The sequence below is a fragment of the Athene noctua genome, chromosome Z (assembly GCF_965140245.1).
Source record: "Athene noctua chromosome Z, bAthNoc1.hap1.1, whole genome shotgun sequence".
NCBI classification, from domain to species: Eukaryota; Metazoa; Chordata; class Aves; order Strigiformes; family Strigidae; genus Athene; species Athene noctua.
The window spans coordinates 30,092,870-30,112,100 of NC_134077.1; the positions used below are offsets into that span (position 1 = coordinate 30,092,870).

Below are 19,231 nucleotides of genomic sequence, written 5' to 3' on the forward strand. Positions count from 1 at the left end.
GTAAGTTTGTGATAGAAACGGGCCATTACCTATTCAAGCCATGCTATGTATAGATATGTGCAGTTACACTGTCCCTAACTTCTGTCAGAAAATAAGACGTTTTTCTCTAATTATAAACTGGATATATACTGGCTTCTGCACGGATAATTTCACTGACTGGGTTTTGTTGTTTTTTTGGTTTTTTTTTTTTTTTTTTTTTTTTTTTTTTAATACAACAGCTTTGAGGAATAGTATTTAAACATATTAATTAAAACTTACTCAACAACTTGTGAGTTGCTTTCTTCCTAATTTAGCAGTGACTGGAGTTTGGAAGTTCAGACTCCATTACTTAGCTAGCTTCAGAAAATCATATGATGTTGTTGCTCATACAGAAATAGTTAAGCAAAAATAACCAGCAGGAATGCTTTTAAAAGTCAGTGTTGGAAGAGCTTTTTGCTTTGGTAAGATAAAAAAAAAAAAAAAAAAGCTACCATGAGACTTGAGAAAAGTCAAGAAGAGAGACGGGCTCTTCTTGAACACGGCCTCCTTGAAAGTGTTTAAAAGGTCTGTGAGACACTTGGGGAAAAATACTATATAATATATATACAATATAATATATGCCCAGTAACAAATTATTTCAGCCAAACACCGCAAGTTTCATAGTGGCAAAAAGTGGAAAGATAATTATACCTAACCCAAGACAGTAAGAGGTGCTGTGCTGTCAGCCCCTGTCTATTCATATCCTGGTCCCACACCCTTCCCAGAGGCAAACTGTTCATCACCGAATGAGATTTTCACCATGTGCAGACACACTGCTCTGGGCAACGTTTCCGCTTTTCACCTCCTGCTTTAGTTAGGTTAGAACCTCTCAGGGTGCCAAAACTCTCAGAAGCATTTACAGCACCAAAATCAGTTTCAACCGTGCAGGGCGATCCTCGAAGCGTGGCTTGGCTGCATGCCCCCTTCTCGCCGTTCATAGCTAGTGGGAGGTAGAAATAATTCAACTCCTTTTACCTGAACGTGCCACCTTTTTGCAGTAAGATGAAAAAGCCACCACAGTTGAGTGGTGTCTCGCAATCTCTTCCGTTTGACCCACAGACCAATCTCTGAATAATGCCAGGGATAGTGTGTTCAAACGCAGCGCTGGCCTCTGCTCCTTAGAAAGAGCAAGGTAGCGTCTTCGTAAGAAGCATGTGCATTTTTCTTTTTGAGATGCACAACCTACGCTTCCCGACAGGAACAGGGTCTACGGATCGCTGTGTGTTTGCAGGGCAGCATATAGGGAGGGGGTGGGCAGAGACATGTTGGCGGCTCTTAACAACTCGGGGGCATTAACAAAATATCGTCCTTGCCGTAGCCTCCCCCCTTGGAGCAGCAAAGTCCAAAACGAGCACGGTGCGTCCTGGAGGAGCCAGAGCGGCCACTGTGCGGTGCCGAGGTGTGCCAGCGTCACCTCCCAGTTACGACTCTTTTCACCAGAAACGGGCACTGCTGCCTCCTTCGGCAGGGATTTTGCGATGAGCCACCCACTGAAAGAGTTTCCCTTCCCGGGGGGCTGCTTCGGCGGGTAAATCTTTTCCTCCGGCGGCGGCGGAGCAGCCAGCCCAGCGCCCGGGGACCGGCGGCGGCGCGCGGGGGTGACACAGCGCCGCGCGCCATTCCCCGCGGGCCGCCGCGCGGGCAGGCGGCGGGGCGCGCGCCCCTCCCGGCGGAGCCGCCCTGCCCCCGCCGCCGCCGCCGCCGCCGCCGCCCGGGGAGCGAGGGCGGGGGCGATGCTGCGGGCGGCGGGCGTTCCTCCCCCGGCCCCTCTCCCCGGCCGGAGCCGGAGCCGGAGCCGGCGGCGGCGGCGGCGGCGCGGGCGGGGCGAGGCGCAGGCGCGGCGCACGGCGGGCTGCAGCCGGGCCCCCGCGCCGCTCCCGGGAGCCGATGGCAGCTGCACAGCGCGGCCGCCCGGCGGAGCGCGGCGCGGCTCGGCGCCCCCGGCGCGGGATGCGCGGGCGGGCAGGCGGCGGCGGCAGCGGCTGCGGCAGCTCCGGGAGCCGGAGGGACGGGGCCGGGCGGCCGGCGGCCGCCGCGCTCGCCTGACCTGCGTGCTCCCCTGTCCGCGCCGGGCTGCCCCGAAGGATGTCCGCCCAGTCCAAGGGGACCGCATCCTCCTCCTCGTCGCCGTCCGAGGGGCCGCCGTCAGCCTCCAAAGCCAAGGTGAAGGAGCAGATCAAGATCATCGTGGAGGATTTGGAATTAGTCCTGGGGGATCTGAAAGACGTGGCCAAGGAACTTAAGGAGGTGAGACGCGGAGGGCTGCGCGTGCGGACCCACGGTCTGCCCTGTGGGGGGGCGAGCACCCCTCACCCGTGGGCCGGGGTCCCTGCTCCCCCCGGGGCTCCGCTGCCGCCCCCAGTCTCCTTTCACCACTTGGCCGCGGGTCGAGCAACTGGTGTCCAGGCTGGGCACGGGGCGGCCCCCGGCCGTGCTCGGGGCCGGGCGGCCGTGCCTCGCTGTGGCGCCCGGTAATCCGAAACGGGACGGGGCGGCGCGGCCGGAGCCCCCGTGTCCCCGTGCGGGGCGCCCTCGGGGCCGGTTGTGCTCCCCGAGGCTGTGAGGCGGCGTTTCCCGGGGACTTCCCATCTCGGTGCACCCCTCCGAGTTGTTTGGTTTTTTTTTTTTTTTTTTTTTTTTTTTCCAGGAAGCCGAGGGTGCCTCTCCTGCGGGGTCCCTGCTGGGCGAGGAGGGTGTTTGTTTGGGGGAGCTGCGGGACCCGTAGCCCTGCCCGAGCCTGGCCTGCGCCGTGCCGGCATCACGACGATGGGAGAGGTGTCAAGAGCGGCTCCGCTCCCTCTCCAACGGGTCTGACTTTGCGGCTGCACGGTGCAGCCCCATGTTGACCCCCAGGCAGCAGCCCGGCTTGCGCCTCCCGGCCGGTGGGGGCTGGGGGATCCCGGACCCGCCGCACCCGCCGGTTTGGGCGAAGGGTCGCTGCCTGGCTCGGCAGTACCGGCGCGGCGAAGTGCGCTTCTGCCTCTGCAGGCTGCTTCAGCGAGAGCTGAGCGCCCTGTTTATCTTGCCTATCTGGCAAGATTGCCTTTGCAATCTTCCTTTCGCCGGTGGCCAGTGTCATCTCCCCGAGATTAATCTGCAGACAGAGTGCGATTACGAGGGCGTGTTCCTAAACAGGGGAATGCTGTAGTTGAGGAAGAGTATTTGGCTGTCCTTTTGGACATTTCCACCTTATCTTCATTTTGCTACGCAACTGGTCGACAGATGGTTGGATTACGCACCGAAATTCAAGTCCAGAATCTCTGTGCATTGCTTTATAATCCTGTATTTGACATTTATGACAGGCTGTGGTTCTTTGCTATCAAATATTAGTTTTCTATTTTAACAACATTGTCAACAAGTTTCATCCAACAGACTTTTGCCATCCGAGGCAGTCTGAAATTCACTCAGTGTTTCGTATAATGTTGAAAGATGTATAAACACACATCTCACTAATCACAGCTGTTAGACTTCTTTCTCACACACAATTCTGGATTTCTCCTTTTTTAAAAAAATATATTTATAATTTCTCTTTTCCTTACCGTGCAGCTGTCTGTGCTTTGTAATTTTTTGAGGTATTTTGAGGTGGTAATAAACATTGTAGGGCAGTTCTTTCAACGTTTTAAAGACCGATAGAGCAAACTGGCTTCTGTTGTTGCGGCAGCATATGGAGAGGATACACTGTTATCTGTCCCACGAATGTAAATCATTCTCTGCACGTAATCAGTCCTAGCTTTTCTCTAGTGAGCAAGGAAGATCACTGTAGGTGGAGGTCATATGTCATCATTTACTGTGGCATGTTTTAGCTAAGCAAACTTGTCTGTTCTGGTTGACTGCATCTGTGAAAGAGAACTGGATTTACCTCTGCTCGATGGGGAAATGGCTTGTGTGGACCTCCTTTTCCCGTGTAGAGTGAAATGTCAAAGGGAAGTTGTAGAAAAATGGTGCTGTAACTCTAAGTACTGTTTTACCTGTTGAAGGGTGGAAGGATTGCCAAGACCATGTTTTGAGAAAATAAAGGTATTTTTATAAAAAAGTAGTTAAATCTTGTTTGTACTTCAACAAACAAGGGTTGCATGTGCAATTACCTGCTTGTTTCCGTTATTATCATTATGTGCTAAATACACTTTGTATGACATATATTTTGAAAAGTCTGCAGAAGTTTGCTGTCTCAGTACCTCCAGTTGTCTGCCTTTTGTAGTATGGACTAAATCTGTACAAGATCTCTTGACACATCTGCAGGGTATACCTTTTTATTTGAAAGTGAGCTAATTGATGGTATTCTAAGCTAATAATCAGTCTCATTCATAGGTTGGTTGTAGGTGTTAGAAAGCATTGACAGATCTTTCATTAAAGCATATAGAAAGTTAGTCTATAGTCAGTTTTGATGTATTACACAGTGAAGTATACCTGTGCTTCATTTGTGGTTCCTTACTGTAGGACCAGGCAATGTGCTAAACTAGAGGATGTAAGTTCACACTTTCATTTTCACTACAAATTGTGTCAGTTTTCTTTTGTAAGATTTTTATGTTCAAAGTACTGTCAAATTGAAAGATAGTTTGCTTCAAAATGAACTGTAAGGAGTATAGCTATACAAGGCTTGTATGTCTTGTAACATGTAGCTTGCTATAGTTTATTTACGTTAATGTATTTGCATCTGCATTTTTGTTCCAAAGATTTTTCTAATTCATGCTTTAACACTTTTTGTATTTAAAAGGTGGGAAGGGAGGTGTGGGGAGCGGATGGGGTCTTAATTCCAGATGCACAAACCATGAAGCTTGTAAATTTTCTGTAAAAACACCTGACTAAATCATGTGGATTAAAACAAGTACATGTTAGGAGTCATGGTGTCTCAGAAGTGGAACATCTGTCTCTTCTTTTTGTCCTTTATTTATTGGTCTGGTCTACTTAGCTTACGGTAACCACAAAAGACTAAGGATGAAGAATGGGTGTGACTAGGAGAGATGTTAGGATGGAGTGGTGCTAAGTCCAGAGTCTTGAGTTCACATACAGAGGATTAGTCCTCTGTTGGGTGCAGTTAATTTAGGAGAAACTTGACCCCTTTTATCTTGCTAAAAAGAAATACTCTCTGTGTGTGTACTGACAGTGGGATGTGTTTGTGTGCTGGAAGAAATTAGTGGATTTAAAGTGGCCTGAGTAGCTGTTATTTGATGAATATTCCAATGCAAAATCAAAGGGGTGCCGGGGGATTGAGTAACACTGACTATTCTTTTAGTCCAGGATATTTTAAGATTAAGTTGGTGAAGTCTTAAACTTTGATTCTCCTCCAGAGGACTGGATAAAAGACTTTTTTTCTATGGAGTCTGTCTAGAAAGATGGTTATTAGGTCTTGCTTTGCAGATGATACTTATCTGTCTAGTATCTAAACAATGAGGTGATGAACACTACTGGAAACCAGAAGACGTGTGGTAATTAAACTATTTTGAATGTAAAATGTATGATGTAGCCCTAATTCTTTTACAGCTTCAGAAGGGATTGTAGGGGTTGTGCATGCACACCTGTGGACAGCAGGGCACAGATATCTGTACCATCTTAACGCTGATACTAGGATTTTTAAGACTTCTCTCTTTCACATTTTATGATTATGTTGCACATTTCTGTAGCCTTGCACTTGTTTACATTAAGGAAATACTTAACTAAATCATTTAATAAATACTTTTTTGTAGTAATAAAATTTCATCATGCAGAACAAATTCCTGGAAGTTATGTGTGAAACATTTGCATAGCTTTTAATTGACTAAATACGCTTCAACCTTTTATCGAAAGGAAGCAGCTGTGTAGCTATTGCCAATGTTTAGAATAATCCAAAATGGAGGTGCAGGAAAAGCAGAAGCCCTCACAGGCATTGCTCATGCATCAGTAAATTTCCAGTCTTTCCGAGTCTACCTCCTCTGCTTTAAATCCTCCAAAAATGTCTTGCTGACAGAACGAGTGAATAATCCTCCCTCATCTGATACTTGTATTTTCCATAAAGGTGTGGTCTGTAAAATTTGGGCATGACTTAACAAATAATGTTTTCTAAGTGATGATGGAACTAGCAGATGCCAACCTCCGTCACCCCAAACACCATGACAAAATCTGTTATGGGGTGAATGACCCGGTTCCATAACCAGGTCAGTCATCATTCTTTTAAGTGGAGGGTGGTCTTGTGTTCCATGGTCTTCATTTCTGGATCAGGAGTGCATTGCAATTTCAACACCAATGTTTTCCATTCTGTTTTTGTTTTCAGCTAACGATCCAGATGGCAGGAAGGCATTTCAGGCTCTCGCCTGTTAATCCAGAAACTAGGAAGCTGTGGTTTGTATCTACCAAGAGGATTAGAGCAGCAACAATCAATCATGTATCAGTATCTCTGATGTGCAGGGAGACACCAATACAAACATGAATACAAAAAAATGTTTTAGGTTCATATTGCTGCATAAAGGTTAGGAGGGGGAGATATTACAGCATAGGTATAAAATGCGTTATATGGTATATTTTAGGGTAGGTAGTACAATAGCAAAACATTTTAATCCATTCCTCCTTCATCTGCTGATTTCTGCCTCTTCTTTCTGGGCTCTCTCTGGATGTCAACTATCTGCCACTCTTTTTGATAGGTAGGGTCAGTTGAAGCAAGAGGTTTTTGAACATACTTGTTCCTATGATTAAAAGTCCAATAAATGCATATGCCCTTCTTATGTATGGATTCTGGATGCTGGCCCTCTTGGTGGTGTTCCTCCTGGAGTCTTGCTAATCTTTCCAGCAGCAGACTTTTTTCTGTTTTTTTATTGCAGTCTTTTGTGACAAATGCAATCGCGAACTGTAGCTGGATGTTTATTGTAAGTGCAGAGTATGATTCATTATGTAAGAAAAGCACTGCACAGCTACTTTATTGTGACCTGCCCAGGGGTCCAAAATAGTCATTGCAGGTAACTGAATCACAATTTCATTTACTTTTATTTCTTGTGGCCTACGAAGCATTTATACAGTTATACACTACAAAAATGTGCAAATGTATTGATAAAATTCTTAATGCTGGTAGTGTTAATAAAGCTAAAAGGCATCTCTGAACCTTAAAACCCCCCATGTGTTAGGGTTGTCAGGGACGTTTTAAATGCTGAAATATGATAAGGTTGCTCCACATGTGATTTGTAACCAAAGCTACCAGGAGTTAGTAACGGTATTGTGTAATACAGTGAAAGAAATAGCTAGTGTACATACAGAGCTTGTTACTATCAAGAGGCTTGTTAGAAGGAATCACACTGTCAATTTATGCTAGCTATTTCGTTTTTATAAACACTCATGTCAGCTACTTCATTCCTTTTATACAGTACTAAGCTCCTGATAGTAATGTGTATTGTGCAACCATGAGCTAAATAGAGCATATATAAATTCAGTTTTCAAATAAAAACAGTACCACAGTGAATATACAGATGTTTGTGTTAAAGTTTGGACTTTACATACTCTGTGCACATCTGACTGTGATTCAGAAAAGAAAAGTAGTGAGGCACGAACTTCAGTCTTTTGCAGTCAGATTTTTCCATTGACTTTAGTAGCAGCAAAAGTAAGTTTAAGGTGTCAGAAGTTAGTTATAGGCTGCATCATTTTTATGAAAACTTCAGAATTCGGAGGAATCACTTGCCGTCATGTGTATGTATGAATGCATCATACAAAAACAGTGACTTGGTTGAGCACCATCATTGAAGTTTTTCAGATTTTTGCCGGTTTCCTCTGGAAATGAAGCAGTGCTTCTGTTCCCCTTACATTGTACAAAGTTCTGGAATGGCCTTCCCAGGCAAAAAATTCCAGTCAAATTACTACTAACAATCGATTTGTACATAACTAATGAATACTCCTCTTGGGGGAAGTGCAAGAGAGATGCAAATGTTGTCCCTGAGTTTAAAGAGTGCTTTCCCATAGTGCCTGTTTTACAATACCTTTATGAAGACCATCGCTATCCTCTTGTTTTCATTTATTTTGGAGCTGCAAAATCTTGGTGGCTTGTAGTCTTCTCTGTGTATTATAGCTGTTCTTTGAAAGGCAGGTGAACTGCATGGTCAGTGACCTCTTGAGTAGTTCATGTATATCCTGCTTAGGTGTCTCCATTTTTTTTCTTCAGGAGAGGTTATTGCTGTGAGGCAGACAGAGTGAAGGAGTATGTTCTGCACATGGACTGCTGTCCTTGCCACATCACCTGTGGCTGACATTCAGCCATGCAGGTTAACAGTAGCTTAGTTACCTGTACATAGATAGGGCTTTCTTTTGTTCTGCAAGTAGTTGGGCTTTTTGTTTTAGTTTGGTGTTTTTATTGTTTTTCTGTTTGTTTGTGGTTTGTTGTTTGTTTGCTTGTTTTTTTTTAACAGATGCAGTAAATAGCAAGTAATGTACATTGTTTTCTTAAGATAGAGGTCTTGAGGTAGGACTTCACTCAAATTTCAATGTAGGGTGCATATTATCTGTTTTGCTGAATCTTTAATATGCTAGCATGAATGTATAAGGGCTGCAGCCTGTACATGCCTCCTCCTCTTATAGCTCATGTCCAGGTCCGTACGTCATTGGCTCTGGTCATTCTTACTGCAGCTACCTGCAGTGCTTCAAAATGTCCTTTTATATTGTACCTCGGGGGAAGAAGAAAAGCAAAGCCTGCTTTCACTGTGGAAGGGCTGACAAAATCCTCTAGCAGATTGCTCACTACAGCTTTCTTATGTCAGGTTGTGTGTGTGTTGGATGATGAGTGGGAGGGCTTGGTGGCTGAGCCACTGGCATTCTGGTTTGGTTTAAAATTATTGTACGGTAGCTGATGGGAGGAATGAGGAGCAATTTCTTCCAAATAGGAGTAATACCATCAGTTGTTGCTTTTCCAAAATTATGGTATGTTACTATGTCTTTAAAGGTTAACAAACTCATCTGTTGTTTCATGCAGCATGTGCCACATTGCATTATGAAGACTGAGAGTACTGATGTTGAATTATTTCCAGATTTCATTGTAGATTATTCCTCAGTAATCTGAAAAATGTGCAATTTTAAAACACCTTTCATTTTTTTCTCCTTTTTTTTTTTTTTTTTTTTTTTTTTTATAAATCTGCAGTAATTATTTTACTCTTTTGCCTATGATGGTATTATTTCTTCTCTTTATTATGGTCTGTTTACAGTTCTTTCGGTGAACAATTTCAAGGTAGAAGCAGAGTAAGACATCCTTACTGCACTGTAATAATTTGTGTTATAAGTAAGAAAAGAAGTTAATATAATGCTTCCAAAAACAGTATAAGTTTGTTTGTTTAAAGTGGGACCATCTGCATGGGGCTCCAGGACTTTGATGGGGAACTGAGTTTGGGCCTTCCATTCAACTGCAGAAAGTGAGATAAGTGCTTAAAGTATTCAAAATTTTGGTATCTAATAACATTTTATACTTTACTGGAAATGGCACTGTGTTAAAGCAGGCAGCTTATGTGGCCTGAAAGATGCAGTTTTTAAAAACAAACTGAAAACATTAACAAATTAACAGTTTGGACTTGCTTCTCCATCATACTTTATTGATTTACACCCATGTAACTGTCCTCTCTGTATAAAATTAATGTGAAGATGTGAAAAATCAAGGTGAGTATGTTTTTTTCTTTACTGCAGTGGAACAAAACCCAAGTATAATTATTCCTCTGCATTCCTTGTGACTGAGATACTTTACTTTTGTTGATATGCCTTCTGCATTTTCTTGCAGAATTTGTTAAAACTGGGCAAAAAGAACACTTTTTCAGTGTTCTCTGAATTCTTTTAAGGGCAGATACTAATGAGAGAATAATTTTCCAGGTAAATTAACTACTGAAAGTTGAGTAGTTATCAGATAAATAATTGGAACAAATGTATTTATTTAAAAATATAGAATCACAGACTGTTTGAGATTGATAAGGACCCCTGCATATTGTCCAACCCATTCAAGAGACAAGTAGACAGGTTGCTTAGGATCTTGTTCTTGAATATCTTCAAAAATGGTGACTCTACAAGCTTTTTGGACTACCTGTTTCAGTGTTGAATCACCCTTATGGCAAAAGCATTTTGTCTTGTGTTTAAGTAGAATTTTCTGTATTATGCCTGTTGTCCTCTCATTTAGCTGAAAGCTGAAGTCTTGCTTCATCTTCTGACTCCTTCTAATCAAGTATTTATATACACTGGGAGAAGATTCCCCTCAGCCTTCTCTTCTCCAGGCTAAACAATCCCAGTTCTCTCAGCTGCTCCTCATTTAACAGATGCTTCAACCCCTTTGTCATCTTTATCTTTTGCTGGACTAGCTCCAGTACGTTCATATCTGTCTTGTACTGGAGAGCCCAGAACTGAGCACAGATGTGGTGTCAAAAAATTCGATACATATATTCAGTAAAAATGCTATTACAAACATTAGCTTTCCTCAATAAATATTAATCTGAAAATTTTAAATTTGCTGAAAAACCTCCATTTTTTCATTAAAGTTTCAGTAATAAATGGTTATGGACTTCTTACTGTCTGTGATATGAATCTGGATTTTACTTAGTTTCAGACAGAAGAATAAATAACAGATTTGCAATATAGCTTCCTATATAACAGGTGCATACAAGGCAGGTTTGGAGCTGGTGTTTGCAAGTGAGTGCAGCCACTGGAGCATGTATGTGACGTTAGGCAGTGATGTTGGGAAGGGAGGACTGCAGATCCTTTTGCTTTTATAGGAGTACTACTCCATTGTAACATCTCTCTGTGAAACTACGGTATATCCTTTTCTCCATCTCCAAATTAAATTGTCCAGGCAAACCCAATGTGATTATGCAAATTAACTTTGTGAACCATTCAGATTAATTTTTCCCCTCTGCTCCAACCTCTGCAGATACCAATTTTCACTTTGATTTATCATATTCTGTTGCATCACACTAATCCCTTCATTTCTATGAGGCTTTTTGTTTTCTTTACCTAGCCCTTTTCCTCTTTTCCCTTCTAGAAGTTTCTTGTGCTTCTGCAACTTTACCTCACTGTTAGTGGCTATCAAAATGACATCTGGGTTAAACATCAGAATGCTTGTCTCTCCATTCTTGAATGTTGACTCAGGAAAGTCAACATCAAAGTTTTAAGATTGGTCTTAAGAATTTCAGGTGACTCTGACATTCTTCTTAGTAACACAATTGTTCTCCTCATGCATCTTCTGCGTGCTAATAGCAGATTCTCCCATGTAGGAGTTAGTACTTTTTTCTAGCTCAATTTCCAGTCTGGAATAGCCACTGAAAGCTGTGTTTGAATTCCAGAGTTATCCACGTTGTTACTACAAGCCAAAGATTTTAGTTTAAAGTCCATGATAGGTTAAGCTGACATTGTTTTTCAGCTTTCCAGTTCAGCATCCAGGATATTTAAAATTTACTCCATCTTTTCTCAAAATACTACAGTGCTACTCTTAAGTGAATTATTTTCAGTTACCAACTAGAGTGTACTTTATTCTCTTGGTGTTTTTACTGATGATTGCAGAGACCATCTGAATGGCATAAGTTTACAACAGCAGGTAGTCTCTGCTAGTGGTGCTGGGTTTTATCTGTGATAATTGGAGTGGTACAGTCTAGGCTTATTTGACTTTCACTGTTTATAGGTAATTTTATGTGACAGTAAAGCTGTGGCATTTGGATAAAGAAATGTCCTGTGTTTGGACGCAGTGTCTGGTAGTTTCCATAATTTATTAAGGCTAGGAAACTATATAAGCATATATACCTCTGCTGAAGTAATAACTATCATTTCTTGAAATCAAACTACAGATGGGACGGTAAACCTTAAGGCTTTCAAAAAACCGGACTTTTAAAATTTTCTGTGCACTATTGAATCTTTTCTGAGTGTTTGTTGCAAGATTGTAACTATTACAGGTAACATCCTAGTAGAAAACCTGACTATATTAATGAATACTAGTTCTAGGAGATGAACACTTATCTAGCATCATGAATCTCTACTTCAAGTTTCTTAGTAATTAAAAAAAAAATCTTCTCTATCAAAGTTTATTTGATGTACACCATCTTAAACATGGAGGCCACTTTTATAATACTTTCCACAGAATATTTTATGTACCTTGTCAGGTATTTTCTCTGCCATGTAGTCTGCTGCAAACTTACTTAGAATATAAATTATTACTAAGATTGAGTGTTTAACAGATACCAAGAACATAAAATAAAATACTAGAAGAAATATTTAATAAGTAACCCTCTGGATGAATTCTTTCTTTGGGAAAAACATAAACAACCTTGACTTGATGCTTTGTATCACAGAGTCAGGTATAGTTAATAATAATCTATTACAGAAAGAAGGAAAGATCTATATTTCTGTAGATCTTGTGGACCATTTGCTAAATGTGAAGCATGCTTCTGTTTAGTTTCCACTACTTCTCACAGTGACATCTCATGATATAGCATTAATGTCCAGGTATTATGTGACAGCTTTTCAAATGATTTTTGTTTCTTTTATATCTTTTGAAAGAGTGGCATGGCTCAGAGGGAATTTGGAACATTACTGAGCCTTAATTTTCTAAAAATCAAGGTCTTGTTTTAGTAACTGCCTATCTTGTAGAGGCAGAGTACTTCTTCCATGTTCATCTATTACTTCACAGCTTAGTTTATTAATCAAGAATAAGGGATTGTTGTTATAATTGTTATCACTGTAAATTACAGATATACGTGGTTTCTTGTACATAATGAAACAAAGTTGTCTTACATAAATGCTAATATATTGCAATTAAATCTTGATCAAGTGGATTTTATGATAATTGTTTATTTTGAACAGATTAGATTGTTTCCTTGCTTTTTGTATAGTGACTATAGTCTTGAAACACTTCAGTACAATTTTTCATTGAAGAACTTTGTGTTAGACTTTGGGGGCCTGTATGGGTAGAGGACAGTTGTTAGCATCTTGCTTTCTTCTAACACAGAGCAGTAACAAGTGTATGTGGCTTTAAGGTTTTCTTTTGATGAAGATCTTGGAGTCTTCACATGCTCCCTACTGCAGGCTGACATGTAATACAGACATAGGAAGAATAGTACAATGTTTTTTGTGAATGAAAACTGTTTAATCTAGGCAGAAAAACCCCAACAGGCAAAAAAATAAACAGTGACAATAAAATTTTGTTAAAATTTTAGTAGTAGTGCAGATTAGAAGGAGATTTATCACAAACTCTTTTCCTCTTAGCAGTACCCTTATCTTTGATTTCCTTCTGCTTCTGATTTTTGTATGGCATTTATTTGAGAAGCAAAATATATGTATAATGAATTAACATACACAAGGCACTGTGTTGTTGTGACTAGACTGCGTGCAGAACTTGTCTCCTGTGACATATGCTTTACATAATTTTCTCTGTTCATGCATGTATGTCCTCTAGTGGAAGTGGTTGTAGATAGTACACAAGGCAGCCTCCTTTTAGTTTAGGAAGCTCATCCTGTTTCTAGCTATGTAGAAAGAAATTTCTCTGAAGGAAAGATTTTCTTTAAGGATGTCAAAGGGGAACAAATTACCTTAGTGTTTTCTGAACCACATCTGAGGGATAATGAAACTGTAAAAGCTCTGCAGAGACCTAAAGACTAAGTAGAAGTATTTGCAGGATGTGATAGTGGCATGATCCTCTGTTTCATTGCAATGTGTATCTTATCAGGAAATAAATATTGAATGTGAATAGTCTGTTTTCCTAAATGAGAAGTCAAATGTGTTGTATTAAATTCAGCAAAAATTTAACAGTTTCCTTTTTAGAATGGTTCTGTTTTGTTATTCTCCAAAGAATATGTTCTGGATAAATTGCTGACACAGTGTTATCTTGATATGCAAGACTGCTCTTGGGCCTCTGCTGCTCATCCTTGCCTTATGTAACAACGTTGATAATTTTCACTACTGGTGTGAAGAAAATCCTAACTATAAAAAGTAGGAATAAGAATTATTTGTTAGTTTTTAATTTCTTACTAAAACCTCAGAATATCACAGATACTGGAACTGTTGATATGGAATGAAAAACCTGGAGAAAATGCAAGAAGAAATAAAGGAAGAAAAAGGAGGGATGCTGGTGACAAAGGAAGGCAGTTGGTGGAAGAAAAAGCTTTGCCTGACAGATTTGTCATATGAAATGAAAAAGGCAAGACACAAAGTGAAGGAAACTGATGTTGGTCTTCAGAGTCTGGGTAATGTCTGTGAGTCTGGCAAGGAAATCTGGAATGTCAGGAATACAACTTCAGGAGAGATTTCTACTGAAACTTATCCTTGCTGTTCTTAATTTTATTTTTCTTCCACCTCCTGTAAAAGCTTCCTCCTAGTCACCTTAAATTGAACCTCTTACTTTCATGAAGGTATATGTCTACTGTGACTTTTCTATAGTGGTAGTCTCCTATTGTTATTTACAGACTTAAGCATGTTTCTGTTTCTTTTGGGATTTTGTTGTTAATATTTTGTTCTTTGGATGTTAGAACATCACAGTATCTTTGTGTTGTGCTTGATAAGAAAGCATATGCTGTGGTTCTGCTTTTTCTCTGCTTGTTTTCTCAGACCATGATTATTTTCCAAAGGCATATTTAAAAATATCTTTTCCTCTCCTCCTCTGTTATTACATCCTGAAAGAAATGAAGGTGATTTGCATCACTTAAATTCTGTGTTTGTTCTAAGAAAAAGTGATGCTTATAATTAACTACCGTTAGGTGTCCTGGCTTGGTTTTGTGGCAACCTCTTAATTTCTTAGAAGTGGAGTGAACTTTGTCAGTCTTTGCTGTCTCACCTTGAGGGTGAAACCACGGACAAAGAGTAACACCCTGTTGTTACTGGAGTGTCCTTTCCAGCAGATTTTTTTCCCCTCCCCTCTCTCCAATCAGTAGAATTCTGGTAAGGTCTTTCAGGCTCTGGGAAATGTTATCTCAAGATACCCAATTAAAAGCAAGACTAATAGCAGCTGAAGACAGCAATTTAAGTGGTGTTCTTTTATGAGGGAGTGACATTAAGTGTTTATCCTTGCATGTGGTTACAAATGTGCTTTATCAGTGAAGTAAAATAATGTCTGAAGGACTAATTTGCTATAGCATGCTGTATATTAATGTCAAAGGAACACTGTCCAAAATTGGTGGGTACATGTACAAGGGCATGAAATGCCATTCTGAAGAGTTTATTTGGTTTTGTTCATTTAATTTTGGTTTGTTTTGCTTTGCAGACAAACATAATATTACAGATAGTATAACATCACTAGAGTGCCAGGTGCTTCCCATTATAAAATACCATTTTCAGTTGCTTGTAGCTTTTTGGTTAAGGCCAAATAGTTCAGACAGAAATTTTCAATGCTGAATTCTGCATCATGCTGGTATTATTTTTTAAACTTTATTTTAGACTAGGTAGTTGATCTACTTCAGAACAATAAGCATGGGAAAACTTCATTGTTTTGATCATGCTTGTCATCTTCATGCTTGAAAGCTTTTTTCCCTCCTTCTTTTCTCTGTGATAAAATAGGGTTTTTTATCGTGGAAGACTGTATGACATGGCCAAGGGATGTAAATGCCCCCTCTGCTATAACAAGTCTGAGTCTAGGACTCCACCATGTAAATGAGGAGGATTTATTTTTTTTTCTCCTCCCCTGACTAAACCATATCACTTTGCTGAGCTAGCTTGCTGGAGAGATACATACCTGAAATAAAAGGAGAAAGTTGAACAGCAGATAGAGGGTAAACTGAGGTGAGAATGCTGTGATGCATATAAACCGCATGTACAGTTTACCTTTGCATAAGGAAAGGTTGGCAGAGGAGAATGGGAAAATGACCATCAATGGAAAACTGGTAAAATGATAGATGAGGTTGTGATGACAGATGTGCATATTTAAGGGCTCTGGGAAGATGTCAGGTTTGAGTGTTTTAAGCAGAATCCCCATACTGAAGTCTGTTTTCTTCAGAGTGCTAAGTGAATAGGCTCTCAGGATCTCGGACTGTCTCCCACCTTTATCTGTAGGTGCGTGAAACCCTCTAGTAAAAGGTCTATTGTTCTCTCAGATCCTTCATATCATGGCTATCAATTATCTTTCTGCTTTGTGTACCAGTGGTGTTATAATGATTTAAATGACTCAACTAGAGGTATGGTGCCAAATGATGGAATTGATCTTTTCCACTATTTTGGTTTGTTTTTAAATAGGAGATGGAACGTAAACTTGAGAATACACGTAAGTGTATTCTTAAAATGGTTTCTTTACTGATTTTGATGCAGTTTTCAGTTGTGTTCCCATAACTGTTTTATGTGAGACTCTGCCTTACTTAGACTATTTTTTGGTGACTCATGCTTGCTATGTAATTAACTGTGTGATACTACGTCATTATAATTATCTGGTGTGGTAGCCCATGTCTTATATATAGTATGAATGGAGAATTAATTTCCTATTGGTCTTCTCTCTGATAAACTTCATTATGGTCTTGGAAGGTCTCATAAACGTTTAATAATTTTATTTTCACAAAACGGTTATGAGGTGAGGGGGTATTATCTCCAGTTCACAGATACAAGACTTGAGTGTACCAAATATGAAACAGTAGAAACCTTGTTTTTCAGTATATTAAGGACTTCGTAGCTCCACTGACTTTAGCTGTAACAGATTTATTTTTGGCAAATCAGATATGAATTATGTCAGAAAATAAGGAATACGCGTCTGCAAGGTAGGTAGAGTTTTGATGGCAGCAATTTCCTACAGTATCACCAAACTGGCAGAGGTCAGGGTAGAATCCAGGTATTTTTGAAGCTCATTTACTGAATTAGCTAGTGGATTATCTCCCCCCCCTTGCCTCCCCCCCCCCGCCCCCCCCCTTTTTCCTCTTAAAGTCTCTGTTGCTTTTGTACTTACCGACACAGTAGTCCAGGGCTCTTTTACCAAATGAAATTGGTCAAGTCTCAGGCCAGCTTGACCTTTTCCATTCAGTCAGGGATTTATGTTGAAAGTACTGTGCAATCCAAGTCTGGACCATAAAGTATATGTGCTAGGGCCTCCAACTAAAATTATAGGGGCAATATTGACCCAGTGACCCTAATTTTTACTCTAATTTTTAAGCTTTACACTTTGGTAGAAGGGACATTAAAGGGATGCAAAGTTTGCATTAATTTAAGGGGTCTAGGAAAACTGAATCATATATTTTGAAACCAACATCTAAAAACAAATCCCTGATTGAAATGAGGTCACTGAAAATGATAAGTTCTGAGACGGTTTATGCAAAATAAATCAACAGATAGCTGGAATTAACTAAGTGAATTATGAAGAAGTTTAATAGTGTGTCTGACTGATAACTGTTGTCAGCTGTAGTAGTATTGAAATCTGCATGCATTGAAGGAGAAGATACCACCAAAAAGCTGACTCTGTTTTGGGGAAGAGATTTCAGTCTTGTATTTTCATTATTCTGAGTTCTCAGAATCTCTTTTGCAAAAGGATCTTCTAGTGCTCATGTAATGCTTACTGATCACAAAGGAGTCAGGTATAAGCAGATGGATATTTAAAAGGTCTTTCAGGATCTGTGGAGTGTAATCACTCTATAAAAATATTTTTACTTCTAAAGTAACTGTAAACGTTAATTTAAAATGATCTGAATCTCACACTGTTATTAAATCAACATTTTGTAGTACTGATATGGGATATTTTCTCTGCTACAGTCTAAATGTATATAAATCTCCTGGCTTAAATTTTAGTCCTGTTTTATCTCCTTCCTCAAAAATAATCTAAATTATTTTCATTAAAAAATTAGTCATGCTTTTGAAGAAATGTGCACTCTTTTTACCATGTTAGCCTTGATCAATAATCACCTTTAAAGATAGTATGACACTCAAAGAGAATCTTTTATTCCCTAATTATGGATGATCTTGGACACTATCAGAAGACTGTTTTTGTTTTGGGTTTTTTTGGGGTTTGTTGTTTTTTTTTTTTAAAAAAAAAAGGAAAAATAAAGTGGAATTTTCTTGCTTTGCATTATATTAGCTATTGTGAAAACAGTCTGGTTACATTTTTTCACTGGAATTTTAATTAAGCAAAGCCATCAAGGAACTAGGGTAGATGCTTTTTAAAATTGTAAATTGAAATTAAAAAACCCCTAAGCATATTGTAAAAATGAAATTCTTCCCATAAGTGAACTGTGTAATACACTTTGTTGCCACAACACAATTAATTTTCCTGTAGTGTACTTTTTATGTAGTAAAAGGACACTGAAAATTAAGATATGAATCTTTTACAATACTTTTTCTCTCTCTGGTGTTCCCTTATTTTTTTCACAATATTGTCAGCATTTTGTTTCTTATTATAAAGACAATACAGCTTCTGGCATAATATACCATTAGGGAAGACAATATTTAGCTACCACTCCAAAATGTTTTTCATTCCTGCATTGTGTGGCAGCATAAACTCAAAGTTATGATGTATTTCATCTCATATTATCACAATTCTGATTTGAGTGTACTTCTGTATGTTCTTTACGCACACCCATGCACAAGTACGGTCTCTGTCTTATTTGTTTGCTTTTGGATCTTCTGGTCACCGCTTTAGGTGATCACTGTGGCAGTGTGGCAGGTCTGGCATGTTCATGGCCCATTTGTCAACTTTCTTGCTCAAATGTTGCTATCCTTCCATTGAATGTGCATCTGTTCAGAAGCTAGAAAGATCATGTTTGGAGTTTCAATAGCTGGGTGAGAAATAGTTTTAAATTCAGTGGGAACTGGGAATTGTTGTTGCAGCAAACATCCAAAACAAGCCATGGTTCAGTCTTTAAACTTGGGCTGCAGTAAATTATTTTTGAAAACCATTTTAAGATCTGAAATTGATTTTATATTTAAAATGAAACCCTGAAGTTAATTGTTTTTCTTTGCTTGACTTGTAGGTTTTATTACAAGTTTAATGCACCTGGAAATACCTCCTGACATAGGGTTTTGAAAATAAAATGCTGGGTAACATTATAGCCTAAAATCAGCTACACATCTGTGCACTTTCTTTGACTATTCCCCTGACCTCAACAGGGTGTTGTAAAAATAACTGCACTGAAGATTGTAAAATGCCCATATATTGTGGTAATAGGGGCCATGTAAGTACCTAAGATAAATGGATAGACAGATAGCATTATTACATTAGAGGGTTCTCTGAGAACAGTAACCAGATTAAGTGCCAGTGTTCTCCTATGTAGCTATGTTAATTGCCAATTTTTGGCAGTTGCACAGGTGCTAATTACTTTTTAAGAGAACCAAGGGAAGAAAATTTTCGACT

General features: G+C 40.0%; 1 protein-coding gene across 1 annotated transcript in view; it reads left to right on the top strand.

The window, feature by feature from the left end:
- Positions 1-1,751: 1,751 nt before the first annotated feature.
- PRR16 (proline rich 16) overlaps positions 1,752-19,231 on the top strand; it is a 161,476-nt gene continuing 143,996 nt past the window's right edge. The window contains 2 exon segments of the mRNA XM_074931922.1: positions 1,752-2,072; positions 2,074-2,265. Of these exon segments, the coding sequence (XP_074788023.1) occupies positions 1,752-2,072; positions 2,074-2,265 (513 nt within the window).